The sequence below is a fragment of the Jatropha curcas genome, chromosome 4, assembly GCF_041381405.1.
Source record: "Jatropha curcas cultivar XTBG-Jc1 chromosome 4, XTBG_Jcur_1.0, whole genome shotgun sequence".
In the NCBI taxonomy this organism is placed as follows: domain Eukaryota; kingdom Viridiplantae; phylum Streptophyta; class Magnoliopsida; order Malpighiales; family Euphorbiaceae; genus Jatropha; species Jatropha curcas.
Genome location: NC_143154.1, coordinates 14523368 through 14542002, shown reverse-complemented (window position 1 = coordinate 14542002; position 18635 = coordinate 14523368). Strand labels below are relative to the sequence as shown.

Sequence of the window (18635 nt, the reverse complement as noted above, 5' to 3'; positions counted from 1 at the left end):
TTTGCAAGAATTTGAAGATGTGTTTCCAGAAGAGGATTGCCAATCTTCAATTGAGGATAAAATGATGGTTCTAGATCCATTATCACCTCAAGAAGTATATGAAGATCAAAGGAAAATAATTGAGAGAGAAAGAGAGGTTTCAGCCTTGAGGAAAAATGAGAATGAGATTTCAAAAGAACCAAAGTGTGAAAAGAGTGAAGAAAAAGAGCAGGAAGAAGCCACAGAACAAACAAAACAAAATGATGGCCCATTAGAGAGTGAAACTTCAAAATTGAGGGAACAAAAGAGTGAAAAGAGTAAGGAGAAAGGGAAAGAGGCCACAAAAATAACAAAACAAATCAATGGCCCAATTGTGAGTGAAAAAGAGAAACAAATTGTGTATGTGAAAAAGAGAGAGGGTAGACTAGTCTTGATGATTCAGTTTAAAGAGTTTTTGTTTAATTTGACTAACATTGACACTTTCTCTCTACCTTCTAGTTCTGTTTCTTTGTTACAGGAGTTCCCTAATGGTAAGGAAAAGCCTACATTGGTGAAGGAGATGCACGCTAAGCCTAGTGTTCATATGAACATAAGGAACAAAGGCTATACCAACCATGCCAACAAGAGAAGAAGACATGTTGTGTTTAAACCAGGTGATTGGGTTTGGATACATTTTCGCAAGGAAAAGTTTCCCAACCAAAGAAAGATTAAGTTTAATGAACGTGGAGATGGACCATTCCAAGTCGTGGAGCACGTTGATGACAACACCTACAAGATAGGCTTACCAGGTGAGTATGGTGTTTCCATTACTTTCAATGTTAGTGATTTGTCTCCTTTTGACATGGATGCAGATTTGAGGACAAATCTTTTCGAGAAAAGGGGGAATGATACGAATCCACCATCACTCATCCATGGAACTCAAGGGAGCAAGGAGAACAACATGAAAAATCCATTAGTGCTACCTAGTGGATCAATTACAAGAAGCCGTGCAAAGAAATATGGAGCAACCATGGAGATCAAGAGAGCATGGATACCTCAACTTATAATTAAGATTCGAGGACGAATCTTTTCGAGGAAAGGGGGAATGATACGGAATCGCTACCACTCAACCATAGATCTCAAGGAAGCATGGAGAACATCTAAGTTTCTCACATTAATGGAACCACATGTTGAGATGGAATCTGAAATTCCAGCATATGGCATGCCCTGGCCATACTAGAGCCTAACTTTGGCGTAATAAGTTAGCCCATTTTTGTTAGTTTTGAGATGTAATGTTGTTAATGGGTTGGGCCACAATAAATTGGGCCACCCTTTTATTTTTATCCTTAGTTGGTTTGGATTAATTATTCCTTATCCTAGATTTGTTTAGATTTTAGCTAATCTTTAGTTGATTTGGATTAGTTAATCCTTATCCTAGATTTGTTTAGATTTAGCTAATCTTTAGTAGATTTGGATTAGATATCCAAATCCTTAAATTGTTATGATTTTTGTTAGTCATATCCTTAGTTGGTTTAGATTTGCTAAATCCTAATCCTTAGCTAACTCTAAATCCTTTAAGGATCTGGACCTCTTAGATTAGTATAAATAGCTTGTTATTTTGTAATTAAAGACACATTATTATTCAATCAATGAAATAGACTTCTTCTTCATGCTTTTGGCGTGTCCTCGCTTTAGAGAGAGTGTGAGATTGCATTCTTCTAATTGCATCAAGAATCAAGGTAAACTTATCAATTCTTTTGTGGCGTTTATCTTATTCTTTTACTCTATTATTGGTGTTCTTGCTTCTTTAAGCTTTGGGTGCCATAGAGGGGAATTTATTTAGATCTTTCATCTCTTCCAAAACTTGTCATAGAGTTCATGGAATTTATTTCCATTGGGTTCTGCATCAGTGATGCGTCCCACATCGCCCGCGGAGTACATCCTAGGCTAGTGTATAAGGCTGGGTTCAGTCCTTCCTCTACGAGCTAGCTTTTGGGGCAAAGTTAGGGGTCCAGATCCTTATCATTTGGTATCAAAGCTCTGGCTTCGTAGGGTCGGTGTCTCATGGGGTTCGTCAGACCGCCGACTGAGGCAGTCGGGTCTTATGGGGGTGGGGATGATGCGTCCCACATCGCCCGCGGAGTACATCCTGGGCTAGTGTATAAGGATGGGTTCAGTCCTTCCTCTACGAGCTAGCTTTTGGGGCGAAGTTAGGGGTCTAGATCCTTATCATTGCACGACTCCTTATAATTGGTCCACTAGGAAGTACTAATGGATTGCCATTATTGTGCTCCTTGTTCCCTTGAGCTTCATAGATGATTAGTGATGGTGGATCCGTATCAAAGAGTAAAAGTGTGTTAAGTCCATAAAGAACACAACCTACCCATGTCACATTACACAATCGTGTTTTGTTCCCAAGAATGCTTAATTTTATATTGGGGTCGTGTTTACATGATTAGCCCGTATTATGTGCCAAGCTTAGGACGTGTTTCTATATGGATTTGCATAAAGATCATGTGAGATTGCCTTATTTGAGTTTTAATCTTATTTGGTCATTTTGGGGTCCTAATTGAAATGAAATAAAAGACTTAAATCGTTTCATATTATAAATGTATTTCTTCCTCAATAAGTTAGGTGATTTCCTAATTAGATTAAAGATGCCTTAAGAAGTCTATATAAAAGAGAGACCTCTTCCCGATTTAATCATCATTTATTCTATTCTCTACACCATTTTCTATGTCATTTTTTTTCTACAAGACTTTCAGCAATCAATTTAGAGATCAAGATCCAAGGAAGTAATTCATGTGAATCACCATAAGTAGTTTTTCATCTTAAACTCTCTTGTTATTTATTTCATGATGTTATTGGGAATAAGATTTGTTGGATTTAACTCTTTGTGATGGTGAACTAAATTTTTTTTACTAGGGATCTGATGTAGTTTAATTTGATTTCCAATTTATGAAGTTAGATTTCATTTTCTTTGTTCATGATAAAATTTATTACTGTGTTTAATGCTTTTAAGCAAAGTTTCTCCCTTGAATTGATTTATTTCATTAATCATTATCAAGAGAAAGAGAAAAGTTTTTGACATGAAAATGCTAATAAAGTTTTTGGGATAATAACTTAATATGGGAGCTAGGGTTTGACTCATGGGAGGTTTTTTCAAATAATCATAGATCTTAATTATTTCATTTGTATTTAGTAACACTATTGGGAGATAGGTAATTGAATTAGATTAAAATAGCTAATAATATATCGGGAGAACTTACTAATGATTTTAGGATTATTTTTTCTATCTTGAATAATTAAATATCAAACAAATTGAATAATTGGATAAAATTAAGTGAAGTTAAATTCCCTAATAGCTTTTACCTCTTGAATTTTTTTTTACAATTGCTTTGCTTGATTTCTTTAAATTAGTCTTTTATCTTATTTCTTTTCTTTTACTTTTCCTCAACATCTCTTAATTGTCGTTTAAATAATAATAGGCCCAAATAATTTTGATACTTGGTATATAATTCTCATGGGATCAATACTTTATTCATTACTTTATTACTTGTTATGATTTCATGCACTTAAAAAATTATCCATCAGTACCTCTTCTTTGGTTGGACACGATTTATATTAGTGCCCCCAACGAACCTCGAGGGTGGTGCTCCACAAGCTCTCTGTTATTCTTGAAAGTAGAATCCACTTCTTCAGCCTTAGTTATCAGTGAGTGGTAAGACAAAAGAGATCTAGTAAACTTCTTAAACATAAGTTTCATCATCTCCAAGATAGTATCTATTTGCTTTTCTTCAAAACATCAGCAACAAAGGATGAGTAAGTATCATAATTCAAAGATACATGAACTAACTTACCCTACTCTTAGTATTGTTCAACAACCAAGGCACATTCAATTTCTACAGTTTTGTAATTAGGAGTTTGAGTCTCTTCATCATCCTTAGGATTAGATCCTCCTTTAGCATGTTCCACATTTTCTTGAACAACATTTCCAAGGCCTGCAGTAAGTCCTTAATCTGAGTCTTGTGACCCAATAACTTTTTTCCAAAGCATGTTTTTCGAGGCATTGATGAACCTTAGAGACAATATTTCAGAAAACAAAAAGAAATGAAAGTAGCAGCAGTAGGGTCGCACCAAGTGTGCCATCAATGGTTCGCATTGTGGAACAATTATGTAACAGCTTGAGCGTGTCAGGTATTAAGTCAACCAATTACATGAGAAATTGTGTCACATGAACTCCTAATCTGAGGACTAAATGAGTTTGGCTCCACGATAAATGCTTCACCGACTGCTAGAAATAAATTGATAGTGCTTGAAAAATAAAGATTATAGAAAGTTTCATAAAATAAAGAGATTGCTTAAAGTCGAAATTGTTATATTGATAATGATTGAAATTGTAAAGAGAAATCAACACTATTTGGAAATAAAATTACAATAAACATAAAGAAATTCGTACTTAAGATTGAAATTTTCTTGAGAAATTGTAGTTGAGTGGTATTTGATTTTGATTTTTGAAGCTGATTGTTGGGGCTTTCCTTAGCATTTGAGCTTAGCTTTTATAAGTCACCGGGGGTTATTAAAATATCACATCCTCAACTGTTCAGGTGAACAATTGCTCAGGTAACTTCTCTTCACCATGAATCATGTGAGCCGTTGCTTTATCCTTTTGTTAAACCACCTCATGTTAACTCCAACGATATATATTTGGCTAATAATTAATTAATTAACTATGAGTCTCTAATATTTTACATGCCTATTAGTTAATTAAAGCTCAAGTTATTATTAAAACTACAATTTAAGCCTATGGTTAGTAAAAATTAAAATATGGTATAAACAATTACATTGTGAAAAGGATTTTGGTTGATGATGGTAGTACGGTTAACATCATGATGCTTAACATACTTAATCCATAAAATTAAAGATTGTTTGCACTTTAGCCAGGAAGAAAATATAAATTGAGATATATTGATGAAATTGGAAGATAAAACATATTTTAAAATTTCTAAAGTAAAATTTATAGTGGTAGACATTCATTCCCATACAAATTGATTCTAGAACATCTGACATTACTCAACCTAGGTGCTTGTACTTTGATCAGGCACTTATCGATGAAATTTTATGCTACTAATGATGTTGATATTGTGGTTATCAGCGATAATCAAAGAACAACTTACATGTTAGTATTGCAGGGAGCTAGTATCTCTTGGCCAATCATGCAAGCTATTACAATATTACTTGAATCAACCAATGAGACATGAACTCAATTTGATATGCTGAGGGAGAAAAGCAAACCTAACTCAGAGCTATCATATGAGTTAAAGGTTATAAAGGTAAAAGAACAAAAGATATTGTGTTGAGAATCTGGGCCCTACGAGTAATTAATCAAATCAAATTCAATTATATATTTATTATTTGGCTTATAATGAATTGGACTTACATTTAACACAAAATGAACTAAGCCATTTTAGTTGATTCACCCTTCACATTATATGCCTTTTAGTTAGTTGTATTTATCTAATGTGGGATTACCTACATACTCCAACACATTGAAGCTCTGACTTAAATTTCAATAATATGAGTCGCACTTGGTCATTATGATTATTATTAATAAGGATTAAAAACCAGGTTCTTTCACATAAAATATTTTGGGTCTTAGGATAAGAATGTAATTAGGTTAGTCAATTGGCTAGGGCTTAGAACCAGACCTAACTTATTAAGCTTTTCTTGGTTTTCTTTTTTTAGAAAAAACGATCTCTCTATTCTTTGTGCAGGAATATGCATTGCTCGAAGTTCAGAAATGCTCTAAATCGAGTATCCAGGCTAAATGCCTCCATCCGTATAATGATATTACATGTAATTATAATAATATTTGTTAGACCGCTAATTATAATTATAACCATATATAGTTTATCATCATTAATATAAAAGAAAATGCCATATCATTTATTTATTTGAAATAAATTATTAGCATTCATTTTTACAATTAATTATCAAGAAAGTAATAAAGTCTTAGATTTATTTTCATATGAAATGATATAGTGTAATTAAAGTAGTTAAAATACAAATTAAGCATATGATTAAAAATATAAAATAAAATTTATTCACAAGGAAAATTTGTGTTTGAACATTATTATGTATTATATATATAAACTGTGACAAAGAGAATGTTTAAGGCATTCTCTTTTTTTCAACTTTTTATTTTTCTTTTTTTAAAAATTTTTAGAATTTTATTTTATTTTTCTAAAATTTAATTTGACCATTTAAAATATTTTTTATATTTAAAACTTGATATCTATCGATAATGATTAAATATTTTAAAATTCAATCATATCTACCTATATCTAGATTTTATTTTATTTTTTTAAAATTTGATTGGACCATTTAGAATAACTTGACATTTATCGATAATGATTAAACATTTTAAATTCAATTATATCTATCTACACCTATACTTATCTATTAATTATAAATATCTATATTTCTTTAGTTTATTAATTATGTTTCAAATTCACATTTTACATTTCCAACAGCGGTATCTCTTTGTCCCTCTCGTTTTTATCTTTTTCACGTATTAATCTTCCATCCAAACCAATTCGCAGAGCTGGTAATGTGATGGATTTTAATCTAGAAGATTGATTGAACTGATATTACCTAAGAGCAGAGGGGATCATGTTCAAAAATCCTACCATCATCATAGATAAAGATCATGCATTTATATCTGATGAAATAAGATATAAAATTGTTGTTTGCAAGGTACTTATTTGGGTAATATTTTTATTTATCTATTTCTTTTTCTTTTTAATTTTTTGTTAGTAATTTATGCTTAAAACCTACGTTTAGGAATTGTTTTAATACCTGCTTAAAAAAAATATTATTAAGGGTCCTAATGGTCATTTCTTGAGAAACAGAAGAAATGTGGTCTAGTCTAGATAAAGAAAGTTCAGATATTGAATCCATGTTCAAGGTGTCTATGTTGTACTCTCAGATGAGGTTTAAAACTTACTCAAAATATTTATACTTTAATCTTATGAATTTTTTTTAATATTTAACTCAAAAGAATATGAATTTTTATTTTGTCTTTTTTGGTTCCTCTATTGCATTTGCTGTAATCAAAATTGCAGAGTCTGCATTGGTTTAAGCTTTGATTAATTTTTAACTTTACGATTATAAATTCATATGTCCATGCATTTTAAATCTTCTATCTATATATTTATTTTATTGCCATGTATATATAATTATTTTTAAATATTTATATTTATGTTTTATAAGATCTCAAATAATCAACTAATTTCTAAGTAAAAATAGGATTTAATTATAAGATTTCATCGATTTTACTTATAATACTTTCAACTGTTTTTTAGAAAAAATTACAGTACAATCTTTATAGTTTGAAAAATATAACTAGTATGTCTATGTCTTTTAAGAAATAAATTAAAATATTTTTATAGTTTACTTCCGTCAGACTACGAGGTCATTTTATCCAATTTTTACATTTTTTTCCTTTAATTACATTGTAAATACCTTTTTTTTTTATTTTTAAAACACAGGGACGAAATAATTGTATTTTTCAAATTATAGTGATTGTATTGTAATTTTTCTACTATAATATTTTACTCTCTTTCCTTTGACCTCTCTATTTTCTTATTGACATAATGGTAAAGATACAAAAATTGAACAGAAGGACCTAATAGGTTAATAGAAGCAAAATATAAAAATAACTTAAAATATTTTTTAAAAAATAGGGACGAACTAATTATATTTCACAAACCACAGAATTATAATATAATCTTTTCTGTTTTTTATTTTTGAAAATAATAATAAATTTTCAAATAATGTATAAACATACGCACGGGACGCGCAAGAGTATGACTAATTTTATTATAAGTCTGTAACAAAATTTAAATATATTTATTAACATAATAATTAATAATTTTTGAAATAATTATTAATAAATTTAATACTTAATAACAAAACGCAATAATAAGTATAATTAAATTTACAAACAAGCTTGTCTAGCACCTACTGAATGAACCAACTCATGAGCAAAACAAATGAAGCTGCTCATGAGCCTATTAAACGAGAAAACTTGTGAACTTATCAAACTGAGTTTTTTAACAAGATTGTTTGCGAGCTTATTAAATCAGTCAGCTTGCAATCTAATAAACGAGTTTATTCATGACCCTTATAAATAATATAATTCATGAATTTTATTAAGCTATGTTCAAACTTGATTTGTTAGGAGCCTAAAATTCTAGTAATGCTTGATTCGCTTACAAATCGAAATTGAATGAAACCAAATTTTTGTCGAACCCAATTCTAAGGAGTTAGCTTGGTTTCTAAAAAATAATTTAAGAATACAAAATTATTTTTTGAAATTAGAAGAATATAACTGTTAATTTGATTATAATTTAAAAATGTAAAATTATTTTATTCTAAAAAATAAAAGACAATAGATAGCTATATAATTATTTACCTAATACTCCAGGTATGGTAAGAAAGTTTTTTTTTGACATTTAGGTATGGTAAGAAAGTTACTCCAACTCCAAGAAAAAAAGCCATATATCATTGGGTGGCATTTCTGTGATTAAAGGAAACCACAGTGGCTTTCTTCTAATTACCCTGATATTTAGGCCGTCGGTGACGTGTCAAACATGGCCAGGAGAGGCAAGGCACGGCACAGCCATTCTCTCTTCTCTTTCCACATTACTCCACCTCGACTTACATACTTCTCGAAAACAAACACACCAAACTCCAATCTCTACCGTCTATTTTGTCCATGTCATCGATCCCCCTACACTCAATCCGATGGTCAAAATTCCTCGAATAATTAACTAGCCCCCACCCATTCTAACCCATTTCACCCCCTAACCCTAGCCCAGCGAAAGGAACGAGCCGTCCAGCCCACTAATTTCCATCCTCGAGTCCGGTCTAAGCCAATAGAAACGCAGAATATAAACAACCGAGAGAGAGAGAGAGAGAGAGAGAGAGAGAGAGCTTTCCTTGAATCGAATTGCAACTCGTGAGGAAGAGAGACTGTACGTCTGCAAAGGAACTAGGGTTTTAAACGGTTCAAAAAGATAGCTATTGATTCTTATTTCGATCCCTAAATTTAGGGTTTGGTCAAGTTAGGGTTAGGGTTGTTCGTTTCAGCAATTTCTTTCTTTCTAGTTCTTCTTCTTCATTTGCGCCATGAAATGAAAATACTTATTTCCGTTCTTAGCTTCAACAGTTTAGATTAAGAATCTGTTCTATTTATAGAGGGAGTTTTTATCATTTATATAAATAGATAGGAGATTTTAATTGGTTTGCAAGAGAGAGGGGTTTTTCTTTGATGGATGAGATCTGGGAACGGGCCGTGGAGACAGCTTTAGACGGGCAAACGGACCACGCGGCGGCTCGAACTCTAACCCTAGACGGAGCAGTGAAGTGCGTGCAGGGTCGGCTGCCTCCACCGAGCCTTTTGGAGAAGTTGGAGAATCTTCAACACCTCTCCATCGCTAATATTGGAGTCTCATCTCTTGAGCAGTTCCCTCGTCTTAGAAACCTTCAGAAGCTTATACTCTCTGACAATCGAATCGCTGGCGGTCTTGAGTTTCTTGTCGAGGCTGGTCTTGACTCGCTTCGCGACCTTGATTTGTCAAACAATCGTATCCAATATATTGAAGATCTTGCTCCACTTGCTCAGTTGAAGCTTATTTCTCTTGATCTGTATGAGTGCCCGGTAACTAGAGTGAAGGATTATCGATCTAGGGTTTTTGGATTGATTAAATCATTGAAGTATTTGGATAAAATGGATGCAGAGGAGAATGAGAGACCTGAATCTGATGAGGAGGAGGATGAAGAAGAGGAGGATGATGATGATCCTGGTAGTGGTGAGATTGATGGGGAGGAGAGACCTTATAGACTGAATAATGGGCATAGCGAAGGGGTTGAGGGGATTGTGGATGTGGATGAAGATGAAGAGAGTGATGCAGATGAGGAGGAGACAGAGACTGCTAGACGGACTGATGGCCCCAACCAGAATGGGTTTAGATTAGCAGCAGTAGAAGGAAGAGAAGGCGGGGATGACGATGATGAAGGTGATGATGATGAGGAAAATGAATCTGGAGAGGAGATTGATGAGGAGGGTGATGATGATGATGATGTTGTTGAGGTGCATGAAATTGAGGATAGTGATGATGAGGAGGATGGGGTTGAAGATGATGATGATGATGATGATGATGAGGATGATGATGATGATGAGGATGATGAGGAAGAGGAGGTGGATAATGATGAGGGTGATTTTGCTGAGCCGGAGAGTACAGGAAGGCTCACAAGTACAGAAGGTGAGATTGATGGTCATGAGCAAGGAGAGGATGATGGAGAAGAGGATGATAATGGGGAGACTGGAGAAGAGGAACAAGGCGTTGATGATGATGGAGAGTTTGAAGATGATGAAGAGGGCGAGGAGGTGAGATTTTCTAGGATGTCATGTGGTCATTTTATTGTTCTTGCTGCTATATGTGTGCTGTTTAGTTGGATAACTTTTTGGTGGCTACTGGTGTGCTTGATTGCTTTCTCATTCTTGCATGTTTGTCTATGTTTTGCATTTATTAAGAAATCTGCTATGATATTTTTACCCTTATTAGTGAACATGAACTCATTGCTATCCGTGAGATGTTCAATTTGCTGAATTTTTCATGATAAAAAAATTGTATTTCTTCCAGCAAAAATAGATCATATTGCATGTATAGGAGCATACGATATTCAAGAAATTTGGTTTTTTAAAACATTATGTTTTTAGATTCCAAAAACTAAAGCAAGAATTCTACTTAGAAAGATGTGAAGAAGAAATAAAGGAAACTTCTGTAATTTTTTATTAGTATTTTCTTTATTGTAGGAAATGTTTTGTTGACAATACATTTGCTTTTTGGTTACTGCGAAGTTAATTTTATGGTTTTAATTATATAAAAAAAATATTGCAATTTTTCATCTAACTGAATTCAAGTGACAAATTGTTCTTAGTTTTGGTTTTAACAGTGAGAATGGATAAGTCATCTTAGAGCCTATTTGTCATGGTGATTGAAATTGCATTATGGGGAAGTACCATTTTAGATGCTGTTGAGAAACAGCAGTTTTGGAGTTCTTTTTAGTTTTTTTGTGTAGTGTTTATAGTAGTAGATATAAAAATCACGTTAAGAACAAAATTTAATAACCTGTAATCAACATTTCAAGAGAGTGCTTTTTCCAATAGCAGCTCAAAATATAATCCCAAACACACCCTTAAACTGTTGATTCCTTTTTTAGTTTTGCAGACCCTACGTTTGTGAAATCCTGTCCCCAAAAGTTAAAAAAAAAAAAGAAAAAAAATTAAAGAAAAAAGAGACACTGTCTTGCCAGTTACCGATGATCTTGTCTCTACATGCAATGATTGGTTATGTCAATGTTTTTGTGTTGAAATGAATTTTTTACGTGTAGTTTTTGTGCTGTGGAATCTGTTTCAGTGACTGATGATGTTGGCACTGTTGGACATGACTAAGTGTACTATTTGTTATTACTTGATGGATGCTTTGCAGCTTAGTTCATTTAGAATCTTGATGTAATCTCTTGTGCTTGGCACTTGAATATATTTCATTGATCTTTTGTGCTTGGATGTTATATTGATATTATCTTGGAATTCATTTCTGGTAATTAACTGACAAGGATATCTAACTACAATGCCAGGATGAAGAAGACTCTGGTGCAGGATACTTGGTTCAACCAGTTGGTCAGGCTGAAGTGCATGATGCTGGAGGTAGTGATAATGAAATTGGAAATGAAGAAGATGATCATGAAGGAGAGGAAGAAGTTGAAGATGATGACGAAGTTCAGGTGTTGGCACCATCATCCTTGTCACACCATAAGAGGAAGAGAGACGATGAAGAAGAAGATGACGACGAAGATGATGGTGAGGATGATGAGGAAGATGTTGTTGAATATACCAAATCATCAAAGAAGAAGCATCATTAGCTCATTTCCAATCTGCTGAGTCCAAATGTGGTGTTAATGCTTTTGAAAGTATGGAAATAGAGGGAAACAAAAAAAAAAAAACCTTGTTAGATAGATTGTTTGGTAGACTGGTAGTGATTTTGGGAAATCTTGTTGGACAATGTTAAGAGGAAAAAGGAAAAGAAAAAAAAAAAAAAAAGAGAAGGGAACTGTACCTTTGGGTGGTATGTTAGTTCAAAAAGTTGTTAGTATATTTATAATTTTCCCGCTAGCCTTTCTTATATAGCCGTTAGTGATTGGTTAAATTCAAAAGTCAGTTATGAAAGAAGGTGGGAAGGAGTTTACTGCCCGCCCATTTTGTGCTCTCTCCTCTACTGGGGTCTCTTTCTAAAAGTCGACTAATTGAAGGGACAAAGTGGAAAAAAAACTAAACTAATCTATAACTGTGTGTATGTGTTTGTATTTCTTCAATTTGGCCAAGCTGTTTTAAAATTGGCCGGTTGTCATGGCTAATGATATTCTCCTGTGTTTCACCCAGTCCATGTGGGCTTTTAGAATTTGGCCCGGCCAAAAGCTTTTGTATCTTATTGCATTGTTTTTTCATTAGCTGGAGTTACTGGCTAATGAGCCTAATTATCTTTTCCACTTGTACAGAGATAAACATAAAAAGAAAAAGGGAAAAAAAAAGTGATGTCACGTGATATGGCGTCTGACAATTATATTACAAAAACAAGTTATTCGAGTCACGCTACAAAAGACTCAGATTCCGCTCCGCGTCCAACAAGGCACAAAGGGTTTCGCTTCTCCCTTTTATTTTCATTTTTTATCATTTCATTTTTTACTACTTAACAAGGGGACCTATTGTTTTCTATATATATATATATATATATATAATTGAAATCCTCTTGGTTAACTAAAGGCATAATATCAATTTTTTGGCTTAATTTGAATAAATATGCATTTGAAATAAAGATACATTATAACTAAAAAATCTTAAGAGCCAAAAGTTGTATGAACAAAAAATAAAACATTATTTTACAAAAAAAAATTTTAAAAAGCAAAGTACCAAACGGCAAACGGCAAACATTAGTACAATTGAATGTCGTTTAACCCCTTTGGTATTGTTATTATTTTTCTTTTTGGATTTTTCCCATAATTTTTTTTTAAAATCTATCTTTTAGCAAACAGCAACTTTGGTTTGGGGATGATTATAAGAAACAGTCATGGTCATTGTTGTGCAAGAAAGTACTTAAACTTGATTTTAATAATTCTTAGTTGGGAGAAGCATTGTGTTTTAGGGAGGTTTCGAGTTGGCTCAAATCATTACTGATAGTCTAAAAAAAGTGAAGATCTTAAGAGAGCAATGATATTTTTGTTATATTTGAGAACTAGACTGTTATTAACCTTTTTCAGAAAATAGGTTTATCCTTATATACAAGTTATTGGCGTCAGGTTAGTTACAAGAATTATAGGAGAAAGATATCCAGGCATTATCTCCTAATATCAAGTCCATACCTCTCTTTTTGCTACTTTTACGTGGTCCTAAAATCTCACTATGTTTGGTGCTTATCAGATGTTCCCCCACAGGTTGGATGACATTTATGCCGGAGCTTTTAGCTTTTACATCTTTGCTCGGTACTTGACGACTATTATGTGGAGCCAGTCCTGGAAAAGGAATGATATGTTCGAGCCTATTTTTGGGCCTGAATTTAGCCCATTTAGGTTGAGAGTTTCGGATTTTAGGCCTAAGGCCAAAAGTTAACCACAGGGAAAGGCATGTCATAACTACTGCTTTGATGCAGGTTATTTTTTGAATTTCAAAAGGTGACTCCTCATTTGCTATGTTGCTTTAGCTTCCGGCGATGGTTCTTGGGATTTCTATTGTTATATAAAGGCATTACCTGGATTGTCATTAACCGTTTTCAGGAAATGAGTTTATCCTTATATACAAGTTATTAGCTTCGGTTAGTTACAAGACTCAAGGGAGAAAGATATCTGGGCATTATCTCCTAATCTCAAGTCCATATCTCTCTTTTTGCTACTTGGGTTATTATGTGGTCTTGAGATCTCGCTAAGTTTGGTGCTTATTAGATGTCCCCCCACTGGTTGGTTGGCAATTATGTCGGAGCTTTTAGCTTTCAAGTCCCTGCTTGGTACTTGGTGACTCTTATGTGGAGTAGGCCCTCGAAAAGGAATTATATGTTCGAGCCTACTTTTGGGCCTGAATTCAACCCATTTAGATTAAGAGTTCCGGCTTTTAGGCTTAAGGCTAGTAGTTAGCCACGGGAAAAGGCATGTCATAACTGATGCTTTGATGGCGGTTGTTTTTTGAATTTAAAAGGTGACTCCTCATTTGCTGTGGTGCTTTAGCTTCCGGCGACAATTCGTGGGATTTCTATTGCTATATAAAGGCGTCATGTTCTTGCTTTGGGGCTTTTCGTGATTGCTTCCTTGCTTCCAACCTACTTTTGAAATCTCTGTTTTACTTCGATAATGCTTCTTTATGTTATTCAGGTAACATCCACTGCTTTTTCATTGAGGGTAACTTGTCGTTTTCCTTCTTTCCATACATTATGAATTCTAGTCATCAGTCCAAAGGTAAGGCCCTGTCGAGTTCTCTAGTCATGAGGATGACCAGATGGATTTAGAAGGGGATAACCATATTTTGGAGGTGGTGGACTCTAAGGATGAAGCTAGCTTAATTCAATAGAGACTGCAAGGGATCTCTTCTGTCAGATACGGTGGTGTAGACGCTCAAATTTTGCCCCAAAAGGACTTAGTAATGATAACCTATTTTTTGTGTGTAAATCAAAATCGGGATGTCTGATTACTATAGTTCTTGGACCGATGGTCCGTATTTAAGAAAAATGACTTGTTTGACCATTTTTACTTTTCCAAATTTCTAGGGGTTTTGCACCGAAATCGGGCTCGGGAAGCGCTGCGAGTTTGCTTGGGACGAGTCTTAGTGTATCCCCTCGTTTTGCGTGCTACCTAGACTGATTTAGTAAAAACGGGCTTGGGCAGATTTTGGGGCCCACCAATGGCATTCGCCACCTAAGCCCTAAAAGGCCACCTTATCTCCCCATTTGCCTATAAATAGGGCAATGGTTTAAGAGATGAAGGGAGGTTTTTGATCACAAGAGGGAAAACTCTTGCATTTTCTCCATTCACTTTTGGTTCAAGGTTAAATCTTGTGATTCCAACTTTGAATCTTAAGATTTATAATTTGTTTTGATAAAGAAAACTCCTCGAACTTTGTGATCAAATACCAACAAACATATTCATTTAATAAAAACTCAGAACATCAAACGAGGATTAAAGCTCTTGGAATCTTGGCTTTCCTTTTTTCGAATCTATAGATTTTTACTAAAACCAGGTATTTTTTGAGAGTCTCCCTTTATTTTCTTCATCTTTTTCCTTTTCTGGTGCAAGAAAAACATAATTTTTATATTGGTTGTGAGGAAAACCTGTGATCAACCAAGTTCTGTTGACCGAGACAGAAGTGGCACACGCCACAAGGTAATGGTGCCATGCCATTACGTATGGCGCATGCCACTAAGGCCAACCAAACAGAACAATAAACTTGCTTCTGGGCTTCTGATTAGAGCAACACCTGCATGCCATTACGTGTGGCACACGCTACTTCTAGTGGCCCATGGGTCTTTATTTCAGACCTCAGATCCTTTAATGTAGCAGAATAACTTTGATTCGGGATCCATTTGAGTTTAGCACTGAACCATTTTGCTTAGACTATGAATAAAACTCATTTATTTCCCTAATAATGAAATAAAGAATGGAAAATGGGTTGTGATACTCATAATTGTTTATCACCCATGATAAACAACAAATTCTTGAACCTCAAATTCCATTCTAACTTAAAGTTTAATGTTTGTATCTATTCTGCCATTTACTTTTATGCTTTTTAATTTCTGTCATTTAAATTTCCAGTCATTTACTTTATACTTTTTCTTTATTGCTTTATTATTCATTGTGCCAACCATTGATAACTAACCATGCTAACCTTATTTTGATTCTTTGGTACTAATGTCATTTTCTAGCGATATGTACATATTTGTTTCTTGCTATGTGTTACCTTATTCTTTATAAGGGTGGCCACTATATGATTTGAATCGATTTTTTGAATCGGATTAAACCAATTCGATCTATTTGGTTCAATTTTTGAGTTATTTGGTTAGGTTTGGTATGACATGAACATATATTTTGGTATTCGCTTATTGGTTTATTTGCATAGAAAGAAACCAGAATAGCCTGATTAAATCAAAAAATAAAATACAACATTTTAAGCTAACCCTATCTTATATATTTATCTATTTTTTTAGGTTTTCATGTCTTCACGTAAAATTGTTGACATCTACTCAAATTGTCTTCCAAAAGTCCCACTTAAAGACATAGTCTACGACCCATTTACAGACATAGTCTACGACCCATTTAAAGACATAGTCTATGACTCTGTGCTTCTTCTATGTAACTAATATCTCACGCCTATCTCCCTCCATCTCACTCATCTTGTTCTAAATTTCAAGTCTCCAACAATACTGCAGCTGCAAGTATTACTTTTCTATTATTTTTATTTTTATTTTTATTTTTTTTTGCTTTTGTTTTGTTATTTATTTGAGTTTTCTTCATGATTTTTCAATTCCCTAACACTGGTTATGCTTTCATTGATAAGAACAAAATCAACAAGTAGAATATATATTTATATATATTGTTTTCTTTTTCTGTTTCTTTATTAGATAAAAAATAATGATTCAGATTACTGTGCATAATTGAATAGTCTGAACTGATTTGATTAGGTCCGGTTCGATTTGATTTCAATTCCTACTTCGGTGAGGTCGGTGTGCTATGCTTTTAACCTCGGTTTAGTCGGTTTGAGTTGATTTAGTCTAGTTTGAATCGAGCCAATCGAATGCTGACCCCTAATTCTTTATGATTGGTGTTATGCTTTATTCATGTTAAGCTTTATGTAAAGAATCCATAATGGGTCCTAATATTCGCTATTTGTATTATTTATGGGTTGGGAAATTTTAATGGGTTAAAGGGTAGATTGTAAATTAGTTGATAGGTTGTACTCTTTTTTCCTCCCTCCCTTTCTTTACTTGATTAGCATGCTATATTTCGGTATCAATGTGCTTGATTGCCACGTTCTCAAAAATGAATAAAAACATGTTTTGCATCTCAATTAAAGTTAATCATATTATCAAAATTGTGAATGAATGGTCAACGAAGGAGGCCCGTTTCTAACCGGGCGGTCTGGGTGCCTAACACTTTTTCAAGACCGTACCTAATTCCCTTACCCAGTCTCTAGTTAAAACTGAGCCAATCATTTCCAAAAAAATAGCTAGTTCGTGAAGTTTTTGCCAAAGGGGAGGGCAACTCCAAAAATAAAACTCTTACCAAAGTAAGAGCCTTTTTTGAAAACCCCTATTTTTAAGATTGCCTTTTTAAGGAACGATAAACGGATCTAATAAGAGAAAACCAATTTGAAAAATTAAAATAAACCAAGCCTGTTTTTGTCTTTTTGCAAAACCCATAATATAGCGTGTTCAGTTTGGTGACTCTGTTGGGGATCAAACCCATAATCTCTAGTTTTCTGATTTTGGGTTCGAGTCAAGAGTTGACTCCAATTGTTGTCCTATTATTCACACTTGTTAATAATATTATTAACTTAAAATTGAGTTTGACATTTTTATATATATGATTAGTGTTCATATATTATTCTTTTCTTAATATCTTTTTTTACCCCAAACCCTAAAGGTAATATTGGAGGATGTGGTCCTTTCACTCTACTCGACTATGAGATCCGCCACTAACATACACCACCCATAAGCCTTGTACCTTTTGGTATATCAAAAGAATTGGCATAATCGGCTATCTCCATTGGCTTAGACCCAAAGCTAAATGGGAGGAAACAACCAATTCTCGCTTATGGAACCCAAGACCTATGTAATCCGACCAAAGCTCATATAATGACCCTATTTCCTTCCCTTAGGGTTACCATAATAAATAAATGTCATGTCATTCATCCAATAAATAAAAGAGATGTTGGTCCAAAATCCCATGATGGTTTAGATAGACTTTTGACCATGAATCGTGTGTGGGAGATATAAGGGTGGAGGTCTTGCATTTTCCAACTCCTGTTCTCTTATTTGCATATACTTGTATAATTTGTGTAACACCCACCGACCAATCCCGGAGAACCAGACGGTGGATGCCACAATCGGTGTTGGAGCACCATCTTATGTCACTATAAAAGCTAGATCACAAATTAGAAGTGGTTAAATTTTCATAAGGAGGCAAGTAATTAACATTTTGTTTTTTTTTTTTTTTTTTTTTTTTTTTTTTTTTTTTACAAAAATAATGTTTAAGGAAATTCCTACGAAAATTTCGCAAGAGTTTCCCTTAAAAATTAACTTGCCACACAAAGAAAATATACACACTTCCAATTTTCTCCAAACCCCCAAAACTCGAATTCAACACAACATACCACAAGCACTTCTAAATATCCATCAACATACGCATAATATTCGAAACACATTCTTTTCAAGGAATCTATAATCATCATACACCAAAAATATAATAAGATGTTATTTCCTTAAATAATCATAACTCTTAATACATGACAAACTTATTATATCCAACCTTTACAACACAATATTTATATACATGCCAAAAATCACCATTTACAA

At 33.7% G+C, this 18635-nt stretch overlaps 1 protein-coding gene across 1 annotated transcript; it reads left to right on the top strand.

Annotated features, from left to right (window-relative positions):
* Positions 1–8868: 8868 nt before the first annotated feature.
* LOC105641468 (Leucine-rich repeat (LRR) family protein) lies at positions 8869–12302 on the top strand. Its single transcript, XM_012226015.4, has 2 exons — positions 8869–10411; positions 11665–12302. The coding sequence occupies exons 1-2, from the start codon at positions 9293–9295 to the stop codon at positions 11947–11949; spliced, it is 1404 nt and encodes a 467-aa protein (XP_012081405.1). The 5' UTR covers positions 8869–9292; the 3' UTR covers positions 11950–12302.
* The last annotated feature ends 6333 nt before the right edge of the window (positions 12303–18635 follow it).